Raw genomic sequence first — 21,047 nt, forward strand, 5'->3', positions numbered from 1 at the left:
GATAGAAGAAATTCATAAAATATTACATAAATTGAAATGGTAGCCATTGAGATAGAATCATTTTTTTCTGATTTGATTCAGTCTACAAATAAGCTTTATCCCATGTAATGAGAAGGTGAAAGGTGTAAAAGCCAAAAAGCAGGTGGACAACCTTTCAACATTTGTAAGATTTTTAAAACCACATTCTTTTGTTGGACTGTGGGATGTTAATTAACAGGTTTGCCATTTTGCTTATAAATACAGACATCATGCAATCCAAGAAACAAAAAACAAGTTTTCCTAGTATTACCGGTACTGTGTTGGATGGTAAAACATTTTATAGCGAAAGTAGTTCTTACATGATTAACAAAGACCAAAGGTCATGTTTTTTAAGTTTATTAAAAGGTAATCTTTTATTTTATATTTTACCAATGTCTTCAAACTTTGAGGTAATATTTGAATGTTACATGGAATGTACCATCATAGAGAAATACAATTGCATAGGGATTTATGGGAGTAAAGTACATTAATTGGTGTTAGTTGGCAAAAATTTCCCCCATAGGAATCCAGATGTTTTTGCACTGTGTGGCATGATACAGAAACTCCTCTCCAGATCCTTGTTGGGTGTCCTCCCACTCTCTGATAACACCATAGTTGACCCAGGTACGTTTACAGTTCTCAGCGGAAGACCACTCCACAAATTTGGAACCCTGTTAAGTGATAAAGAAAAATCTCTTAATTTCAGCAGTGTCGGGATCAAAATATCTTGTCATTGACTACTACAAACTGGGTGCTAAATTTAGTGGAAATCCTTATCTAATCAGATATGTTGAGCTTGAATGGAAACAAGGGCCTAATTTAGAATAAGTAGGATTAATAACAATTATTTAATATATTTATATGAAGAAATTTGTCCTATCTAATAAAATAATGCAGTCAGACCAAATAGCTACCCTGTACTTTGCCTATTAGCAAACAAAAAGATTTGCTCTGTACCAGAACTGTTAGGAAGTCTTTACTTACACCTTTAATGTGCTTTCATGTTAACCCACTGGAACCCCTTCCAATCACTAGTTCAAATGACTAAGGACCATTCCCTGGCTGTAATGTAAGCAAGTGGCAGCAATGGATGCACTTTGGGATACAAGAAGTTAACTGCAGAGTGCCAGCAAGGAAAGAGGTCAATTAAGTTCATTGGAGGAAAGAAAAAGCTGCTTAGCAAGCCTATTCTGCAAAGTATAGTATTTCCTTCCAGGCTACTTTGTCTGGCAGACTTAATTTTTCTAAACTAATGAACTACAGAATTATATAGGCAAATAAATGCTTAATTTCTTAAATTCTGTTTTGAATGCCTTAAGAATAGGAAATAGTGAGTAAACTTGTGTACACAAACCTAGAACTACATAATCTGATAAACAGTTTGAGATGTCACTCACTTCAACCTCTTATCTTTCAACAGGTAGAAAAAGAAGATGGTGGCTGACAAATGTCAGCAAATGTACTAGACTGTGAAAAATACTTCTGCTGTGCTCATCCAGGAGGGACATCATTGCTTAGCCTGACAACACATTGGAGGAGAGAAAGTTCTGCCTCTATGTGCCAAAACTGCCTGCTGGTACAGCTTTGCAGTGGAAAACTGAGGTGTGTAATAATAACAGCTCAGTGGCTCCTCCACCAGCACAGACTGTTAGTGCTGAGCATCAACACCAGAAGATTGATCCACCACAAGGGACAACTCATGGTGGAGAGGAATTTATGAACTAGGATTAATAGGCAGCCTCTGTGAGACCAAGCCTGCCTATTTTTGTGCTACCTGTATTTTCACAAATGGAACAGAGCTGGGCTTATGAGTGATTTGGAGTGATTTGGCTGGGCTTATGAGTGATTTGGGCTTATGTGTGCAAGTAGCTAAGCTGAGATATCAATATGCCTGATTTATTAAAACTATCCAGGACTAGAGGAGATAGACCTTCATGGATGAACCTGGGTGATCCCAGTAAACCTGGATCTGATCTGGTCCAGGATTCAAAACATTTGCTAAATAGCAGCAAATTATTTGAGTAAATCCATGTCAAATTGAATAATCATTCCTAATTAGTCCTTTAGATATCTATACATTTTAGGAAAATAAATGGATTGAAAGGGTTTAGTGATGACATTTGGTTAAAGAGGAACTAAACTGAAAACTGCCTAAAAAAAAAATAAAATTACCTTAAATCCGGCAGGGCAGTCCGATCCATCCACGGGTGTCTTGCATTGGGTCCCGCATTATCCTGGCATCCGTCCCAGAGCCGGCGTTCCGGGCGCCGACATCTTTGTCTCTTCTTTCAGGTTCTTCATCTTACGTCGCCTGACCCAGGCGCGGGATCGGGTGACGTAGGATGAAAATTGCATTGCATTGCACGAAAAGGCTCCTTCTGCGCATGCCCAAGATGCTCGGGCATGAGTAAAAGGAGAACCCAAGAGCCTCTCAGGATGCCTCACGTAGGTATCCCAGGAGGCTTTGCGCTCCAATTCATTCTCGATCACTCTTAAAAAAGGGTGTTGCACTTAACAAAAAAAAAAAAAAAACACAAACAGAAGAAGTTTTACCTTACATAAAATGGTTGTCTACCCTTTTATGTAAAGTGAAATTTCTAAGTTTAGGTACGCTTTAACCCATGTTCAAACATAGCAATTCAAACAGAAGTTCTCAATTTAACAATTTTCTGTTCTCTTTACAGGAACCGAATACTTGATGTGCGGTATAAGTTGGCTTTAAAGGGAAAGTATAATTGTTTTGGATCTGTAATTTCATAGATAGATTTGTTTAATTTTTTAGGCTTAAGCTTTTAAACCAATGTTTTATATAAAAACACAAGAAAATCTGTACAAATAACCTCGATATCTGAATTAGGAGGTCCACAAATTTGTTGATTAGCAAATCTTCACATTTGTAGTGAAAACTAAAATTTGTAAAAATGTCAAATGTATGCATTTAGCGATCCTATTAGAAACATTTTTTAAATTATAGACTAATAAGGCTTTTAGAGTTGTGTAAATTATTTGCCTTCTTTCTTAGTATAATCCAGAATTGCTTTTTAAATGAATAGATCCTTAAAAAATAAACTTTTCATTACATAATGGTTATTTACCACCAAAGAAATGCAAACACATATGTTTGACACAAACATTCTTTACACACCCCAAGTCATATACCACATTTTGCATATCCTAGTACTAGATTGTGAGCAGTTCCTTAACCTCTTTTTTCGAACTTTAGGTTGGAGTTATGAAAAACCATCAGACAGATGTCTGTACACTATTCGTCTGCAGCTTTTTTCATGTTGGAATGGGAAATCATGGGAATGGGAAATCTAGATTCAAATATCATGAACACATTACAAACTGTCCATAAAAAATCAAAATAAGCTACCAAATACCAAAGTGGTGTATGGTATGCAATTTACCATCATTTTATATACTGCAAGGCTTCTTTTACCCAATAGCATTGATATTAGGCAGGGATTAGGTAACAGCATATCTATTTAAAATCCTCATTAGAGACAATGAAATTGAAGTCCCGTTATGTTACCTGTTCAGATCCAAAGTACCACATGGCTTGTACATCTTGATGTTCCACAAGGTATTTCGCTAAATGGTCACGTCCACCAGTAAGAATATTCACAACTCCTCCTGGAAGGTCCGAGGTATCAAATACCTTATGAAAATTAAAAAAATGTTAAATCATTTCAGCCCACATTTTTAGTAATTTTCTAAGATACAGCAGAATATTTAGCAATTGTGGTTTACAAAATGTTAGAAAATGACTTGTTTATGATAAAGTTTTTGCCTGTTTGTTGCCCTTGAGGACAAACATGAGCTTTTATTTCAGCCCTGATATACTGAAAACTTCACATTTTAGTTTTTTTGTTTAAAAAAACAGTCCCCCATTTTTCACTACAGCCTATAGCAGGGGTAGGCAAACTCCGGCCTTTAGGCCAGGCACGGCCTAGCCAGTGTTCCAGGCCTAACACCACTCTAGTTATTTTATTGTTGGATCCGGCCTAATTGAATTGTCACGTTTTTGCAAGTTCCCGCAATATCATCAAGTTCCTGCACACTAACCCAAATTACTATGGCTAAAGAGCAGAAGCAGCGTGCAGCTACCAGTCTCTGGAAGGTTGACCTCAAACGTTGTGTCTTCAACTCCAAATGGACTGACAAATTATTCTTCGTCCAACGCGGCAACAAAGCCCTGTGTTTAGTATGCAACGACACCAACAGCACTTTCAAGCAGTCGAATCTCAAGGGGCATTTTGATGCCAAGCACGCGCACACGTACAGAGACTACACCACGGATGAGCGGAAGACTGAGGCTGCTCGCTTGCAGTCACGGTTGGAAAAAAACTTTCCTTGGACACCTTGTTTCCTCTGGCCTAGTGTGCCTTCTTGACCTCCTGAAACCCCTGCCCTATAGCAATCTTATTGGCACCAGTGAAGATTTATCAGGCATTGCTAAGCTGAATACTGGCATCTTTACAAGGTGGTGCAAATGCTCCCATATGAATTCCTACTGCTATCCTCATAATGACTCAGAAGATACTACATAAGGAGTATCTAATTATTGGCACCAAATCTTGGGGGGAAATGTCTAGCTACTTTTCTGCATCTGTGTATTCATTAATTTAGATTACAAAAATAAAAACATGCTCAGTGTTCTCCCCAGCCCCTTTTAGCTGGGTGCACCCCCCGGCAATTTCCAGTAACCTCCCGGCTGTTTTTGGGTGGTTACTGAAGAGTTGGCTCACAATGCAGGGGCCACCACCCGCCTACAATTTCTTGCCACCCAGCGGGTATACCTGCTTTTCTTCATTTTTTTTCCTGCACATTGACATTTCAGCTGAATATTCATCATTTTTAAAATAAAAAAAAAAAATAAAAGAAAATTACCAACACACAAATGCCTAAGAAACTAATAATAACGTATCACCAAAAATGTTGTCAGTTTTCTTTTTTAACTTTTAATAAAGAGTCTCTCCAAAAGCGTTGTAATTTACTCACTGTTGGATCATGCTTGCGCATACTTCCTTTTGATATTCATGATCATCCTAACTTGAAATTTGAGCCCAAAAGCTTTCAATTGTTTATGTTCTTTAAAAGCCACAAAACATAAATCAGCTTTGTGTGAACCAAATGCCATTGCAAGCCAAGGTACTCGACAAAGTGGCACCATTATCATTACGATGTACATAGGCTGTGTAAAGACCAGAGCTGTAGGAGGGACTCAACAGATCTCCCACCTGCAGTGTGTTGGCAGAAAACTACAGGAGCGAAGCAGATATAAGTTACCCTGCACAAGGACAGCAGTGGACAGCACTGACTATTCTTCAGATTGTTGTAAAGCTCTAAAACACTTACACAAAATAGAAAGGACAAGTCTATTTTTAGAAAAAAGTGTGTTGGTTTGCTACTTCCTTACCCTACTAAAAAAATTTGAATGGGGCTAAATTCTGTGGGCATACTTAGAGTCTGTGGGAGCTCACATGAATAAGTGCCTTATACTCCCCAAACTTTGGGAATTTAAACATATAGTAAGTCTGCTTTACAGCCTATAATCTGAATAAAATGCATTAGCTGACAGACTTGTCATTTGGAGCAAGTTCCCCTTCATATAGGAGTTGCTCTGTTTGCACATAGCAGAGCAATTGCATTACCTGGTAGAAGTCCAGTGCAGGCAGAGGAAACTTTTCACTTGGAATTACTACCACAGCATTTCCACGCACAATTGCTGGGGCAAAGAGGCTGACAAAACTAAGAAGTGGGCTCTCGTCTGGGCAAGCAATGCCTATAACTCCCACTGGTTCTCGAATCATCACAGTGGCTCCATAAAGTAATGTTTCCTGAAAAAAAAGTAAAGTTTTATGATACACCCACATTCAACGGAGCTTTGTTAACATAACAATGTAATGCAGTTCTGGTGCTAATCTACAATGCAGGATGCCAAATACATCTAATAGGCAAATATAAGGTATCTGCACATATATGCAGTAGCCTATCAAAACTTCCCATTACCTAGCAAAGCTGTTGTGACTAGTATCTAGTATCAGAGATTGCTGATAAGTAATCCCCCCCCCCCCCATTCCTTCCTATTGGCACATCACCTAATGGGCAGCTTTACTTTACATGCATTTAAAAGGGAAGCAGCAATTGCCAAGAAAAGGCTGCATTTGACCTGCTTTGCCTGCAGCATTCAAAAACATGCAGAGCAAAGCAAGTTTACAAGTTTTAGCACCAAAGGATATACTGTACTGCAATGAAAACAAGAAGTGGGAAAATCCTAAAAAATTCCCTCACAAAAATCCTTGAAGCAATTTAATGGTTCCACTGAAATCAGGTATTTATTTTACAAGCACACAGATAGAATAGCTTCTTTTTCAATTACATGATGAACAAACAGCTGCAAATTTATCTCCTACCCTTAATGGACCAGAGCAATTTTAAACGTGCTATTTGCCAACTGATTCCCATTCATTTTCATATTTAAATCCTATTAAAAAGATTTCTAAACGGCCCCTCACAGTTTAGAGGTTAAAAAATGAATATACTGTGTTCTATGTTATATACTATGTTCTGTAAAATGTTATATAGTATGTTCTGCAAAATCTTACTTGTACATTGCCACCATATTTGTCACAGTATGCACCCCAGTAGAAAAGGCGCTGAATACTGAGATCCACTTCTTCCTGGGACTTCTCTCTTGATTGTCCAGTCAGTGTGCTCAGTCTTTGGGCTACTTCATCCCTCCTAAGTTCAAGGTTTTCTGCCATGTAATAGACAATCTGTGCTCTGTTATGAGCAGCCCTCTTGCCCCATCTGTAGATTTCAGAGTAAGAAAAATTATTTTTCACATGTGTATATAGATGCAAATGTGGTTTCTACTTGTTCTCATGCATATAGATGTAAACTAACAAGCCTTGGCCTGTTCTTATGGGCTTTTGGTGGCCATTGTATTAGGTAATGTGCTTTTTAAATGAAAATTTCAATTATAAAATATGACTGCCACCTAATACACAAACATGCAGACATGGACAAAAGGTTCAATTGTCTTGCAATCAAAATTGCAATAGGGGATTCTGAACATGTGATGGTAAAAGCAAAAAGCCAATACTAGTAATGAGAGAGGACATAGCAGAGCAGGATGACCACTCTGTATATCCTCAGTAGCACTGGCAGTCAGAATCGTCCAAACATCAGCTTCTAAAAGTTTTGGCGTTGATAAACAAAAGAGAAATCTTCACACAGCTTTGAGTTCAAATAGGAATATTCTTTAACGTTTGCCTTTCTCAGCTATCCCACCTACAAAACAGCAATTTTTCGCAGCACATAACCAAGTCTTATTTTTCTCTTTTTACTTTAAAAAATGGATTTCGACTATGCACATTATTTTGAGCACAATACACTAACTACCATGTCTACAATAACCCTACGAGACAAATTAGGAAACTGACTTCAATCAGTTGTACACCCAGCTCCAACTAAATATTTATTTTACTCTTTCAAAGAAGGAACAGAACCAATGTCTGCTATTTATGGATGTAACTTTTCCCCTTAGTTTCCATCCCTGTAACACCTAAGCAGTAATAAGAGTTACAACTGGACAAGAAGAGGACAGGGAAACACAACAATAAAAAATAGAAGTGGTTCTAGGCTTTTTTGTCTAAAAGAGTTTTTGTTGTTCCGTCTACATTAGAAATATTTACTAATGCAATTATTATGTTCACTTTAAGGACATTTTAGTAATTAAAATAAAACACCAGGAAAAATATTTGGGGAAATAAAAATGTCTAACCCAACCCACTGTCTTTGAGTGACAACTGAACACTTTTTGTTATATGTGTTCCTTGTAGAGAAATACTATGAAGTAATCCAAATTTGAGATATGATACCAAGTCTTTTAACATTTTAGCTAGACTGTAAAAGAAGACATAATAGTGATACAAGCATATTACAGTATTTGAAATAAAAATGGCATAAGCAGATCTTCCAGGTTTGCCAGACATATCTATAATTGAGTGGCAAAAGACCATGGTACCTAATAAGTTAGAAGCTTAAATTAGGGCTATGAGCCTCTAAAGTCAGCAGAAAAGCTATATTGGCCAAAGATGGCTTGTAGGAACTTTTACAAAAATGCAACATGATTTGTCTGTTTAGTCCTTTTGGCAAGCTCACCAACATTACTCTGACACTTTGCACCATCTCTCCACTCCCCTTTAGGGTTTCCTAGACTAAATTTGGTGTCACAGTACCACAGGGCAGTATAGTGGCTGGTGTCACCAGCCCAGTTGGCTGAGATGTACATGGGGCACAGAGTCTAAGCAACAGCCTGGTCTTCTCAAGAACCTCTAGAGGTGAGGATGTTAAGCTGCGGGCTAATGCCAGGTTGCGGCCCTCATACACGCAGAGGCTGGTGACTGCTGACAGATAGGAATAAAGCGTGGTGCAGGATTGAGAGACAGAAGTGTGGCCAGACAAGCCAGAGGTCAGGGCAGGCAGCAAACAAGATTAGTTTAGAATAGCCAAAGGTCAGGGAAGGCAGCAATCAGGAATAGTAGAAACAGGTGACACAGACAGGAACAACTGGAACCTGGGAACAGAGCCAAGAAGGACTCCTTGTTCAGGCAACTTCCTGTTGCCGGGCAGTTCCTTATAAAAAGAAAGTCATGTGATGGATGGGAGCCATGTGAACTACAGACTCCCTGACCCACCACCAGAGGAAGTGCTGTCAAAGAGGCAGTTTCAGGTGGTGTTCACATGCCTGCCAGCAGGTGGAGTGTGTCTGCGTAACATTCTAGTTCTCTGAGGTAAAGGGACAGGTGACAGAGCAGATCCCTGAGCAGATTAAGTGTCATAAATGGGGGGAATGCGATCAGGGTGACACTGAGGAGGGCACAGATCCCCTGGTCCTGTGGGGATCTGTGACAGATGGCCTGCACTCTAAAGGTGTTATCTCTTCTACTTACAAACATTTTCATAGTGCCAGTAAGTCATCTACAGCTAAATTTGCTGCAAATATTGTAGGCTTTAAATTACCATCCCAAAGTCAGTAGCACATTTGGTTAGCTGCTCATAAGAATTCCAACTGCACACCTTGTTTCGCTGGTACCACACTCCAAAGGGACTTCACCGTCCCTTTCCCAATACCACTCCAAATTGCTGTCAGTGTGATGTCCATAGCCGCACATTGGAACATATTTTCCGGGACTGTCCTCTCCCCTAATATTATTTATCACTAGTTATTATTCTTATTAAAGATTTTACACATTCCCATCTGCCCTCTGACCTCCTGACCCATCTTTTAGGTTTTCCACTATCCATCCTTCTACCAACTATCCATGTATCCTCTCATATACATAACACAGCTCGCATTCTCATATCATCTAGATGGAAGTCAACTTCACCCCCATCTGTTGATGGTCTTCTCAGGCAAGTTCAAGATATATATTTAATGCAGTATCTCATGGCCCTTATCCAGGATAAACTGGTCAATTTGATCAACTATGGATGAACTGGGACACCTATAATTCCACTTCATCATCCAAAGCATTTGGGGTTTTATCTTTTTTTTCTACTTCTTTCTACCCTTCCCCTAAATATTAGACATAGTGGATGTGGTTATGATAGTTATAGCCCTCTATGTATTACAAATTTTTAATTTAAATTGCTATGATGTTTTTTACTAGATGTGTAGTGGCTGTTATATATTTATTGGTGTTTGTAGAGTGATTCATAACTTACTTGCATTGACATTTAGCCATCTCTGCAGATAAATACTACACTAAACAAATTGTGCCATTACTTTTTTCTGTTGTTGTGCTTTCTGTAGCCAAGAATTTTTATTTTTACAATAAATGCATCGTTTTGTGATTCTGCTTATTCCTGCTTGGTCTTTTATAATTCTTTCCCCATTAGTGTATTTTTTTTCTATATTGTTCCTTACATATTACACTTGTCCTTTGACTCTTGTATACCTTTTTTTAATAACTATAAAATAGATGTTAGACATTTTAGTTTAAAAGCAACTTTTTTTAGGCAGTTTGCCAAGAGTCACTGGAAAAAAATCCTAGCACATGGTTGTTAGCCAAGCCTATGCTTTGTGTTATAAAGTCGATTGTAATGCTGGAGACTTGTTTTCTTTCCTATATTCCCTGTGCTGCAGAACTCAACAAAGCAATCATATCTGATACCGTACAGCTACTTACATGTTTTTGTATTGCTATCCTACATTATACTTTGTGTCTGGTCAACCTAAATGTGCCTCACCCTTCCGCAAAATTTTTGGATGACTTACTCCTGGCTGCTTGTTACACTGACACTGACAAATATGTTCAGGTTACCATGCAAACAAGAACAAATAACTGAAAATCTTTTAGACTGTCTGAACATGAGATATAGCTTTCATACTCAGATATAAACTGAATTGAATATAAACCTAGGTATCTACTTTACCAAAAAAAAAAACAATACAGGAAAATTCTCAGGAAAAGACTCAGGAAAAGTATATAAGGACACAAAATATATTGGTCACTACTAACATTCAGAACAATAATCAACAGAAATACCAATACAATCAATGTAGCTATATATACACTCATGGTGTGTTATTTTAAAACCTCATGTACTGCTGTCCTTGGCTTAAATCAAGCTATCATCTTGCTATAAACAAAATAAGTGAAAATAAGGAGAATGCAGATGTTGATACAACCATTTATCAATGGAGAAAAAAAGACTGTCTGACAAATTTCCCACAATGCATTAACTAGATTGGGGGGGGAAACTTAAATACCACTATATGTCCATGGGTAACTTATAAAAGCAGCTTTATTTTGTAAGACAAATATACATTGGCCAGAATAAGCCAATCTATTCTTTCTTCTATCATTTCTTTAACCCATTTCATATTCTCTTAGAATTTTACCAAAGTTTGTTTGTCATTTCCACGTGAAAATGTGAAAGTCGAAAATAAACGTAAAAACTGCAAAAATATTTATACACTCACTAATATATTCTATTCTTTCCCTGTATCCTTACAAAAAAAAAAAAAAAAGAAAAAACACTTACCCAGGAGCTGCTTTATGGGCTGCCTCCACTGCATTGCGTACATCCTTTCTGCTACTGTCTGAAACATATGCTATCACAGCACCATTGGAGCCATAAATTGGGCGAGAGTACATTCCATCAGGACGTTTTTGGGCCCCACCATAATACAGCTTGAAGGTCCTGTCAACACTAAAAGCAAACATAAGGTTCAGTTTACTAAGGATAAAGCATTCTCAGTGGTACATTACATTTCAAATTCAGGTTGGTATGATTCAGAACAGAAAAAGCATAAATACCTTTACTTTTGGATTAGAATAAACCGTATTTTATTTTTTTTGCAATATAAATTTTGCTGCATTGGAACATAGTAGTCACAGTTATGTGATCACTCATTCATTCCTTTGTCTCCTTCCTTTCCAGGTAGGGGACAAGGTCTACCAATATTCTCACAACACCACTTTCCTGCGGTTAGTAACATCTTCTAACATTCTCTGTCTGAATTTTTCACAGCTGCTTAAAAAGGCCTCCTGAGATGGCAGCTCCTTGGATGTGATAAATGTAGAGACAATGATCAGTGGATTGAAGCACTGTGGCACGAGGTGCTACAACCCCTCTTACAGGTAATGAAGCCATGGTGGCACCATTGGCAGGATCAACAAGAAAAACTTAGAAACTAAAATGATACCAAATTTAGCACAATAAGAAGTATAAAAGAAAGGTTACAATTTACTTAAAAGTTGAACAAGTTCTGTAGGCACTATGGAAAAAGTTAGGGGACTTACTTCACCACATGAGTTATTAATATGTACAACACCTACCTATCAAGAGTCCCACTTGTGGTTAAACTTTCTACAAGTCACAAAATAACACAGTGGGTGGAAAATAAACGGACAAACGAATACAAAAAAAAAAAAGAAAAGCTTGTGGTGACCATAAAATACCACGAAGCTGCAATACAAAGCCAGCATGTCTTATTATAGAAGCCGGAAACTAGCTGTGAAAAGGTTTCTAACTCTCTCAATTGTACTTGCAAATTATGTTACAATATAAATTAAATTCAGGATCAATAAAAGTGATATAAAATAATGTAAACCTGCATCTGGTTTACCAATATTCCACTGGGAAAGCTGGGCTGAAATGGGTTAAGCAGAGACAAAAAAAAAAAAAAAAAAACACTTTTTTTTGGGTCTACATGAAGCTGATCTTTAAGTATTTTTTGTGCCTTGTTCTGCACTACGGACTTGATTTAATAAATCTGTCCTAGAATGGCGAAGATAGACTATCATGGGTAATCCAGCAAACTAATGAAATGGATTTCTCAAAAATAATTTGATATGAGCAAATGTTCTAGACTATTCTATTCCAGGTTTACTGATAGTCTATTTTCTCCATTCAAGGAGAGCTTTAATAAATCAGGCCCTAAGTCTTCATAGACACAACTATTTCCTATTGCATCTTTGTGACAGCTGTCTGTTCATTAGACAATCAATTATTCAGAAGTATAAGTAAAGAAGTTGTCATATTTATGTTCAGTACAGCAAGGTTAGCATAATTTTTGGAGGGGTTCTCTTTAGTTTTTACAGAATTACATTCTAGTGACTTTGCAAGCTTTGTGCACTTGGACAGCACTAAGTTTTCAGATTTTATTAGAAAGCAGTCAGAGTACATTTCGAAAGCAATGTAGTATCTGAAAATTAGACCTGACTTTAAATGTAAAAAAAAAAAAGCATATAATTTATAACAATTTCTTAAATGGAATGCCTATTTAAAGGATAAATGTACTTGTAAAGCAAGATCCCAAATACTCCCCCACCATCACGGGCAGCAAAAGAACCACATACTGTAGCTTCAAAGCAAATTTACAATGCAGGCACTGATACAGAGGTCAGGGAATGATTGACTGAAAGGGCTGGTACAAAAAGGAACTTGGAGGAATGGTATTAAACATTTTTGACTTATACCTAAAGAATGTTTAATAAATGGCTGTGTGCAAGTTAAAGTGCAAAACTTGCACTAAAAGGCTTTGATAAATCAAATATATGGGAACTGGAATGTGTATTGTTGCCAGAAATAATATTAATATATGGAGTTGAACGGCATTTCTACTTGGAATGCACCATATCTGCACGTTAGATACATCCCATCTTGTGGGAGGATTTTCACATTGTTGAAAACAATATGTTTTTAACCATTTTTGTGTATAAATATAATATATAATTTATGAGGATAAGACAGGCTAGTTAAGGGAGAAGGGAAGAACATATTCATTAATCTACTAACAGTCTATTGACTCTACTGCAGTCACACACACTAACACCTATTAAACCAGGTTCAGTTGGGTGTTTGACAGCTGTGCAGTTAACGGGTCCTGGTTCCCCATTTTTAATAGATAGGCATTTAATAGATATTGATATTTGACAGGCATTTACTCATGAGGTTGAACATCTATGTAAGAAGTTTGAACACCAGAACACTCCAAAATGCTGAAAAAAGCACCTTAAAAACTGCACTCCAACCAAAGGTCTATACACAAAAGGATTTCAACTGGTCCAATTTGTTTAACATATTAATTTTAGCTTTGGGGCAGTTGAAGACACCACGGTGGTGCCATTGTCAAAAAAAGCCTGTATGTATTTAGTCCTAATGTACCAGCATATTTTTGGATTGAGGGAGAAAACCTGAACACTAAGGGCCAAAAATACAGGGAAGAAAATGTTCCCTGTATGTGGATCTCATCATTTGTTTTCTATACTTCAAAACTATATGTCAGAAGGAAAATTAGAGTGTCAGTGTACAAAGTTAGAGAGTGTAGTGTTATATAGAGGGGGGCTCTCTAGTATTAAAGGAATGCTCTACATAATTGAAGTAGTGTGGGGTTGATTCGTCTCCCCAATCTAAGTACTAAAAATGTGATCTTTAAAATAAACAAACTCTATGTTAGCAATAATTTACAACAATAGCAGCATTGGCAGATAGGGGACTTGATCAAAATGATACCTTGAAGAATTTCATTTTGAATTGTGAAGATCCATACAACAATGGACATCATAGGTCAAAAGATTATGGCATAAAACAGTTGCACAGAAGATCCAGTGATGCTACGGACTTTATTTGCTCTAATATGTCCACCTCATTCCTTACTGTGGGCCTCCCTCACCCCATCCACACTATGTTAAACTTTTGTTGCAATCATGGCTGACTATAGATTTTTGTGACCTGTGATTTACACTCCAGCCAGTACTTCAATTTCCCATTTTATCATCAGATATTTTGCACCTTCTGCAGGTAAGTCACTACTATGTACAGTACACGAAAACATTTTAAATACATTTAAGGCTGACACAGTATTAACAAAACATTATACATCAAAGTTTTTACAAGATTTTGAAAGTCAAACTTTAAAAAAGCAAACAACTCAAAGGGGTCATAAAGCCTTAATATATATTGTTTTAATTATCAACTATGTTTTTTTTTTAATATAGGCTCTTGAGAACAGACTCTGGATTCGAATTGAATGTTATATAATTCAGCTCTGCAGCCCAAAGAGCAACAGTTTACTAAATATTTCACTGTGAATCAAAACACTTATCATAATTACTTTACAGTTACTTAGTATTTTCTTGGACAAAAAGTTGTCCTTTGTACTTAGGACTTTATACTTATATATCATTCAAAATAAGAAAGCAATTTAAAACAACCTAGTAGAATACATTTTCATCCAATTCTCTTTAGTTTTTAACTTACGTGTTTTTTTGTTTTTTTTGCTACATACACTTTTAATCAGTGAACCTGAGTGATCCAGCAAAATTGGAATGGATCTGGTCCAGGAATTAAACATTTGCCAACTGATAGAAAATGATTTTTAGAAAATCCATTCCAGGATTTAGGGATTACCCCGCTTCACTGATAAAAACGTATCTTCTCCAGCCTTGGAGAACATTAATAAATCAGACCCAATATCTCTAAAAGATACCAGTAGTGGTTTCATAAGTTTGTGATTCCAAGGAAAGACAAATAAAGAAAAATGCAAGGAAGGCACACTGTACAATGTCCTGTTCAATTGTCTGGAGGAAAAACTACTGGAAAAAACAACAAACAAGGGCAGATTCCAAACTTGGTAGAAAGTTAGCAATAAATCAGCATTAAAGAATGATAAAAAAATGTGTCCTGGAAATAATTGCTCTGAACATAGCCAACACATTTCTCAATCCCAGTAGAAAAGTGCATTTTCCTTGGCAAATTAATCTACACGGGGTGGCATGTTATTAAGGAATGCAGAATTTTGGATTTGATGCAAAGTACAAAATGTGAATGATGGTAATGATGGTAAAAGTATTGGTTCACGAAGTTTGCCTCTATTATATGACATATGTGAGTTACAGGGAGGGTTGGTGTAAAAGAGAGCAAGTTTACAGAGAGGTGTGAGGGATGGGGGTTAAAAAGTGAGTTGGTCAAGGAGTTGGGGGGTTAAAGGGAAGTTGAGTGTGAGGATTGGTAGTGGGAAGATAGAAATAGTAAAACTCTGAGGTTACAGTGAGAGTTACAGTAAAAATTACAGGAAGAGTCATTGTGAGGACATTATTCTCAACGTAAAATGTGCTGCATCAAAAACTCCAAGTTGCAAGCTTCTGGTTTAAAAACATCAAGCAGAAAAGAAATAAAAAACAAAATACCTGGGAATTTCTGAGTCCTGTATCTGAATTACAGAAGGATTGATCTGTTTTTGACCTGGAATAGGAGGTAGGTCGGCACCGTAGGTAACTGCAAATGTTTTATAATTCACGTCTCCTGGGTTTGGTCGTGGTCTGTTTTCCCAGGATGGCTTTACATATTCATACAACCCCTGTAGAGGATAAGCATGACAGGTCTTTGAACCGGTCCAATTATTTTTAAAATCGGTCCATTTTGCTGTTTACAGACATGGGTTATCTTTATTTGTGTTGTCTAAAATCAGAATTAGATTAGAGAAAGCACTCAAGGTGCCAAAAAAATGGTAAAAAAATTCATTAAGGTAGCCATATGTTATAAATATATATAACAGACTAGACATTATATTTGAAAATAAAATTAAATATTGAATATAAAGCAATCTACTTGAAACAAGGGAAGACTTAATCAATAATTGATCAACATACTGGTCGAACTGCATTTGTTTTTTTTCTATTGAGCTGGGCAAGAGCATGGATGGGGAGTAGGGAAGAGAAAAGGACAATCCTACAAGCAAGGTGTCCTATATGGAAAATTTAGGCAGGTTTTCTATTTTCTATATTACAAAATTTATTTTGGATTGCTTGTTAAAGTTTCCTAAACAGAAGACTGCATGTCTTTATGTGCAATATGCAATGTTAATGTGAAAGACGCCATGTGTAATATATATATATATATATATATATATATATATATATATATATATATGCACTTAATAAGAGTAAACTTGGTATAATGTTGTGTTTATTATTGTGTGTTTAATAGCAGACTTTAAGCAGAATTAATTCTGGTTTCTTTGTGCTGAACATTCATATTACCACGTTTAATTTTTTTGGTCATCCAACAGAGAAATGTATGTTTCAAGGGTAGAGGGGTACATTTTACTTTGTACTATATGTTACATATGCCTGACCCTGTCCACAGTGCATTACTTACCCCTTGACCCTGCACTCTGTATGGTGTACAGTACATACCCCTGCATACTGTACCTTATTATTTCGTGCAAGTCAGAGTTGCAAACAAAGGTTATCCATTGGTATACAACTATTCTTACCTCTTTTCCTCCATCCCGTCCAAATCCACTTTCTTTATATCCACCAAAGCCAGCAGCTGCATCAAACATATTGTGTCCATTTATCCACACGGTGCCAGCTTTTATGCTTAAGACAGGAAAAGGGTCAATCAGTAACATATACTCTAGAGGGTCTACTGGATTACCATTGTCATGTATTGGCACCAACTTTATTTGATAATATTTTAGAATGTTTGAAAGGGTTCTCCAGGAAAGAGAAAGTACACCTAGACTCAGTCAAGAAGATTTCAGTCACAGTAAGTTCACAGCAATAAGGAGATAAAAGGGACATTTCAGATCTCAGTTTTTTATGATAAAGATGATAAGTGAGCAGGTTTTACAGAGCTCTGGAATGTAAAGGAACTCCACTAAGGTAATGTATTTTGATGACTGTTGGTGGGCAATACAAGGTATATTAATCTGTAAATTAGTTTCATATCCACATTTAAACTATATTTAGAAACAGGTATCCACCCAACTCAGTCTTGCCAAAATTTTCTTCTAAACAGTCACCATCCCCAATTTGTATGTAAATAAACTATGGGATCATATCCAATCATATTCGTCTCAGGGCTGACATTGGACGAAAATCTGGCATGTGTACAGTGCCCATCATCTGAATGACCGCCCTGGTGGATCCACGGACGATGGACGATGAACAATCCTAATGCAAGGGAAGGGGGAGAGCGCACAGCAGGGTGCCGCTCCGTCATTCTAGCCCTATCCTTTCCATACAGCAGAATGGTGCTGTATGTACAGCACTTGTTCATGCATCGTGCAATCCTTAGTCATTGGAAAGGATCGTGAAAGATCCTTTCCAATGACAATAATTGCACATGTGTATGCGGCTTTAGATATGTAGTTAAGAGCACAGCTACACAATGGGTTTTTGAATTTGCAAAGTGAATCTACAAAAGCAATACATTCAAGTACACCAGTTATCAAGATTGTTTAAAAAAGTTGCTATTTTTGATTTTGCCTTTGGTTGGAATTTTTGTTTTCTCCTAAACTTTTTTAATATTTTTCAATTGTTTTTAAAATTTAAATATATTTTTGAAAATGGAGTAACCAAACATTGTACATTAGTAATTATAACTTACTAACTAAACTTTACTCAACATAACAGATGGTTTTGAGAGAATATCCTATATAAAATAAATTTATAGAACACAACCAGCTATTTACAATAAATCATTATTTGCAGCTCTGTCCAACTGGAAACAACTACCAATGAATGGGGCTGAATTTAAAAGTAGCATATGACTAACCCCTTACACAATCCTGCCCTGCAATACCAAACCCTGCCCCACACACATTGTGTACTCATAACGAACTACATCCAGGTTGACATTCTTTCATCATCAGTGTCCATGGCACACTGCCTATGTTGTACTTTTAACCCCATTGACTACACTTCTGTCTGCCACACAATATTTTCAATCTATCTACTCTACTTTTAATGGCATTACCTCCTCTATTCCTTGGTAAACATTATGTTTTCTAGAAGCACCTCCCTACACCATTCACACTATAATCTCTGGGTGCCCCAATCCCTCATACATAATACATTCTGTGGGTGCATTTCCCCTACTCCACCTAAACTATGTCCTCTGGGAACCCCTTCCCCTACTCAATTTATACTTTGTTCTCTGGGACCATTGCCCTCACTATATTTACCAAATTATTTAAAGATTCTAGGGTATTTGTGTTTTTACCTCATTGCCATCTCCAAAGCTAAAGGCAGATTTTCTGTCCAGACACTAGCACCCAATCCATAGGGTGTGTTATTCCCAAGAGCAATGGCTTCTTTAGCAGTTCGGAATGTCATTGCAACCAAGACAGGACCAAAAATCTGTTCAATAATTTCATAAAAAAACAAAAATATGCAAGGAAATAAAGAAACTAGTTTATTAGCCATGTACACATTTAGGAAAGCTGTACAGCAGCAATCTAATCTGGTAATCTAAAGATATTTTTGCTGCTTTTCTATGTAGTGGTTTCAGAGTATATATCTATATATAATAATGCAGTAATGATGGTCAGTAGGTAATTGTATGCTGATTGTGCTTGTAGGAGTATATATATATACACATTATTATTTCCCTTCAATTATTCTTCTTTTTACTATTGGGTTATATCAGAAAATAATAGACTGTATGGCTGTACTAACAGGTATGCACTTCTGCAGGTCAAAATGATAATGTCAGCCCTTATATGGGTAATTGGCAGCACTACTCTCTATAGTGGACCTTCTTCATTCCCCACCTTCTGCCCAAAAAATTTACTATATGCAGGTAAGTGTCCTATTTTTTAATTGGGTATAGACAATTATGTCAGGAAACCGTATTAAATACAAGACCAGATATTTTCTTGCTGGTCCATTCATATATTATCTACTCATAAAAGAAAGTCACAACTCATTTTTAATTATTGTATTTTGTTCAGAGGATCTTTAACCCCAAGCCATAATCTATTACATATAAATTATTATGCACAGTAAAACATGTCCATGTGTTTGTGATTGTATATACTGGTTTACGTAACATGTATCTATATTCTTAACGTTTGTATTTAGTTTTTATTTAGTGAGGAAATATTAGAGCTTAGGTCAGGTTTTACTGCTGTCAGACCTCCAGGATTCCTTCATGTCATGTCAGGTAAAAAGGTTGTTCTTGGGAGAGGAGGAAAGGCGAAATCTCATTCTTTTTTAAATGTTTTGCTTTTGTATTAATATTAGGTATAATGATGTTAACAGAAAGGGGAAGGAAATCTTTATGACTGGGTCAGAGAGAGCAGTAAAACTTGACAGGGGATCTAACATTTCCCTATTGTAAGGTATTGGAAATGGTGAAGGCAAACCAACTACCTCTTAATTCTTAAGTGTTGCCACCCCAAATTATTAATCTAGTAAACAGTAGTTTTAAAAGAAGTGAAAGAATACTGTTTTTTTTTTTTTTTTTTTGGCAAAAATCACATGAAGTTTATAAAACACACTTAGGATAGGTGTATACAATAGGATCCCTTTCTCCTTCATTTAAACTTCTGCCTATACTATGACGTAACCCTATTGGTCACCAATAAGTAACGTTCTCAACTATCCCCTGAGGAAACCAACAGGGCAAAGCGTATCAGGACTTTTGAACGCTATTTGGCTATTTGATTTTTACTATTTATAATTGATTTAGGGATCAATTCTGTAAAGGGAAAATGGTCCCTTTCCCATGAATACTTAATTGGGATGACCTGTCAGATCAACCTTGTATAGAAAATTGGTCATTTTCCCCATGAAGGGTTAATAGGGATGACCCTTTACACCATTTTTTTATATACCTATCCTAAATGTATGAACTTCTTGTATACAAATACATGTGATTATTGCCCAAAAAAAACAAAACTTTCTTTCATTTCTTTTAAAATTACTGCTTACTAGATTTCCCTATTCTAAACAAAATGTAAAAAAGGTATATATTAATTTTCAGCCAACCAATTTCCTGACAATGGCTCATGGCAGTACAAAGTACCATTCCACAGGTTTCTTTCAAAACAGTAGGTAAATAATAAATCATGCAAAGTGGGTTTTTATTACTTTCCCCAACCCTGACTGACTGAATGAATGCTCCATCAAGCACATTTAGTGACTGAACATCCAACAACAAAATACAGTACATAGCTATTGAAGTGAGATATTGGGGCACATCGAGCCTGGTAGTCTACAGACTGAAGTTCAAGATGCTTTCATCTTAGTATCTTAGTTTATGAGAAATGCCTGAAATAAATGTAGTCATTCACATAAAACAATATATTTATTCATACTAAAGAGACTTTCTAATTAAAGAAGAATACAGGTAGCACTAGATACCTCCTCTCTGACACAGCGAGATGTAGTGTCCACACCAGTGATCAATGTGGGTGGGTAAAATAAACCTTTCTTAGGAAGAGGTCCAGGCGCCTGAAAAACCTGTCGGGTGTGCAAGAACAAATACACATGTACTGTAAAGTGGAATAATGTTATCTGAAAACATACAAACATACAAACATTGTTTTAGGTGAAGGAATATTTTTCTCTTACAAAAAGGATACACAATGAAACAAAGCAAAGAGAAAAAATAATGTGTACCAATCAAACTCAGTTTATTCAGAACACATGCAGCTGTGTACCAATGGAAAACACAGCATTTGGAAAGAAAATATTTGACCCGTTTTGCCTGCA

At 36.6% G+C, this 21,047-nt stretch overlaps 1 protein-coding gene across 1 annotated transcript in view; it reads right to left on the minus strand.

Annotated features, from left to right (window-relative positions):
* Nucleotides 1–359: 359 nt before the first annotated feature.
* The window catches only part of ALDH16A1 (aldehyde dehydrogenase 16 family member A1), a 41,251-nt gene continuing 20,563 nt past the window's right edge, over nucleotides 360–21,047 (minus strand). Inside the window, exons 9-17 of the mRNA XM_072426700.1 lie at nucleotides 20,697–20,795; nucleotides 18,553–18,689; nucleotides 16,820–16,925; nucleotides 15,732–15,901; nucleotides 11,080–11,247; nucleotides 6,630–6,834; nucleotides 5,676–5,861; nucleotides 3,554–3,679; nucleotides 360–689 (exon numbers count right to left, since the gene is read on the minus strand). Coding sequence (XP_072282801.1) covers nucleotides 516–689; nucleotides 3,554–3,679; nucleotides 5,676–5,861; nucleotides 6,630–6,834; nucleotides 11,080–11,247; nucleotides 15,732–15,901; nucleotides 16,820–16,925; nucleotides 18,553–18,689; nucleotides 20,697–20,795 — 1,371 coding nt within the window. The 3' untranslated portion in view covers nucleotides 360–515. The remainder of the gene's footprint in view (nucleotides 690–3,553; nucleotides 3,680–5,675; nucleotides 5,862–6,629; nucleotides 6,835–11,079; nucleotides 11,248–15,731; nucleotides 15,902–16,819; nucleotides 16,926–18,552; nucleotides 18,690–20,696; nucleotides 20,796–21,047) is intronic.

The sequence above is a fragment of the Pyxicephalus adspersus genome, chromosome 11, assembly GCF_032062135.1.
Source record: "Pyxicephalus adspersus chromosome 11, UCB_Pads_2.0, whole genome shotgun sequence".
Lineage (NCBI taxonomy): Eukaryota > Metazoa > Chordata > Amphibia > Anura > Pyxicephalidae > Pyxicephalus > Pyxicephalus adspersus.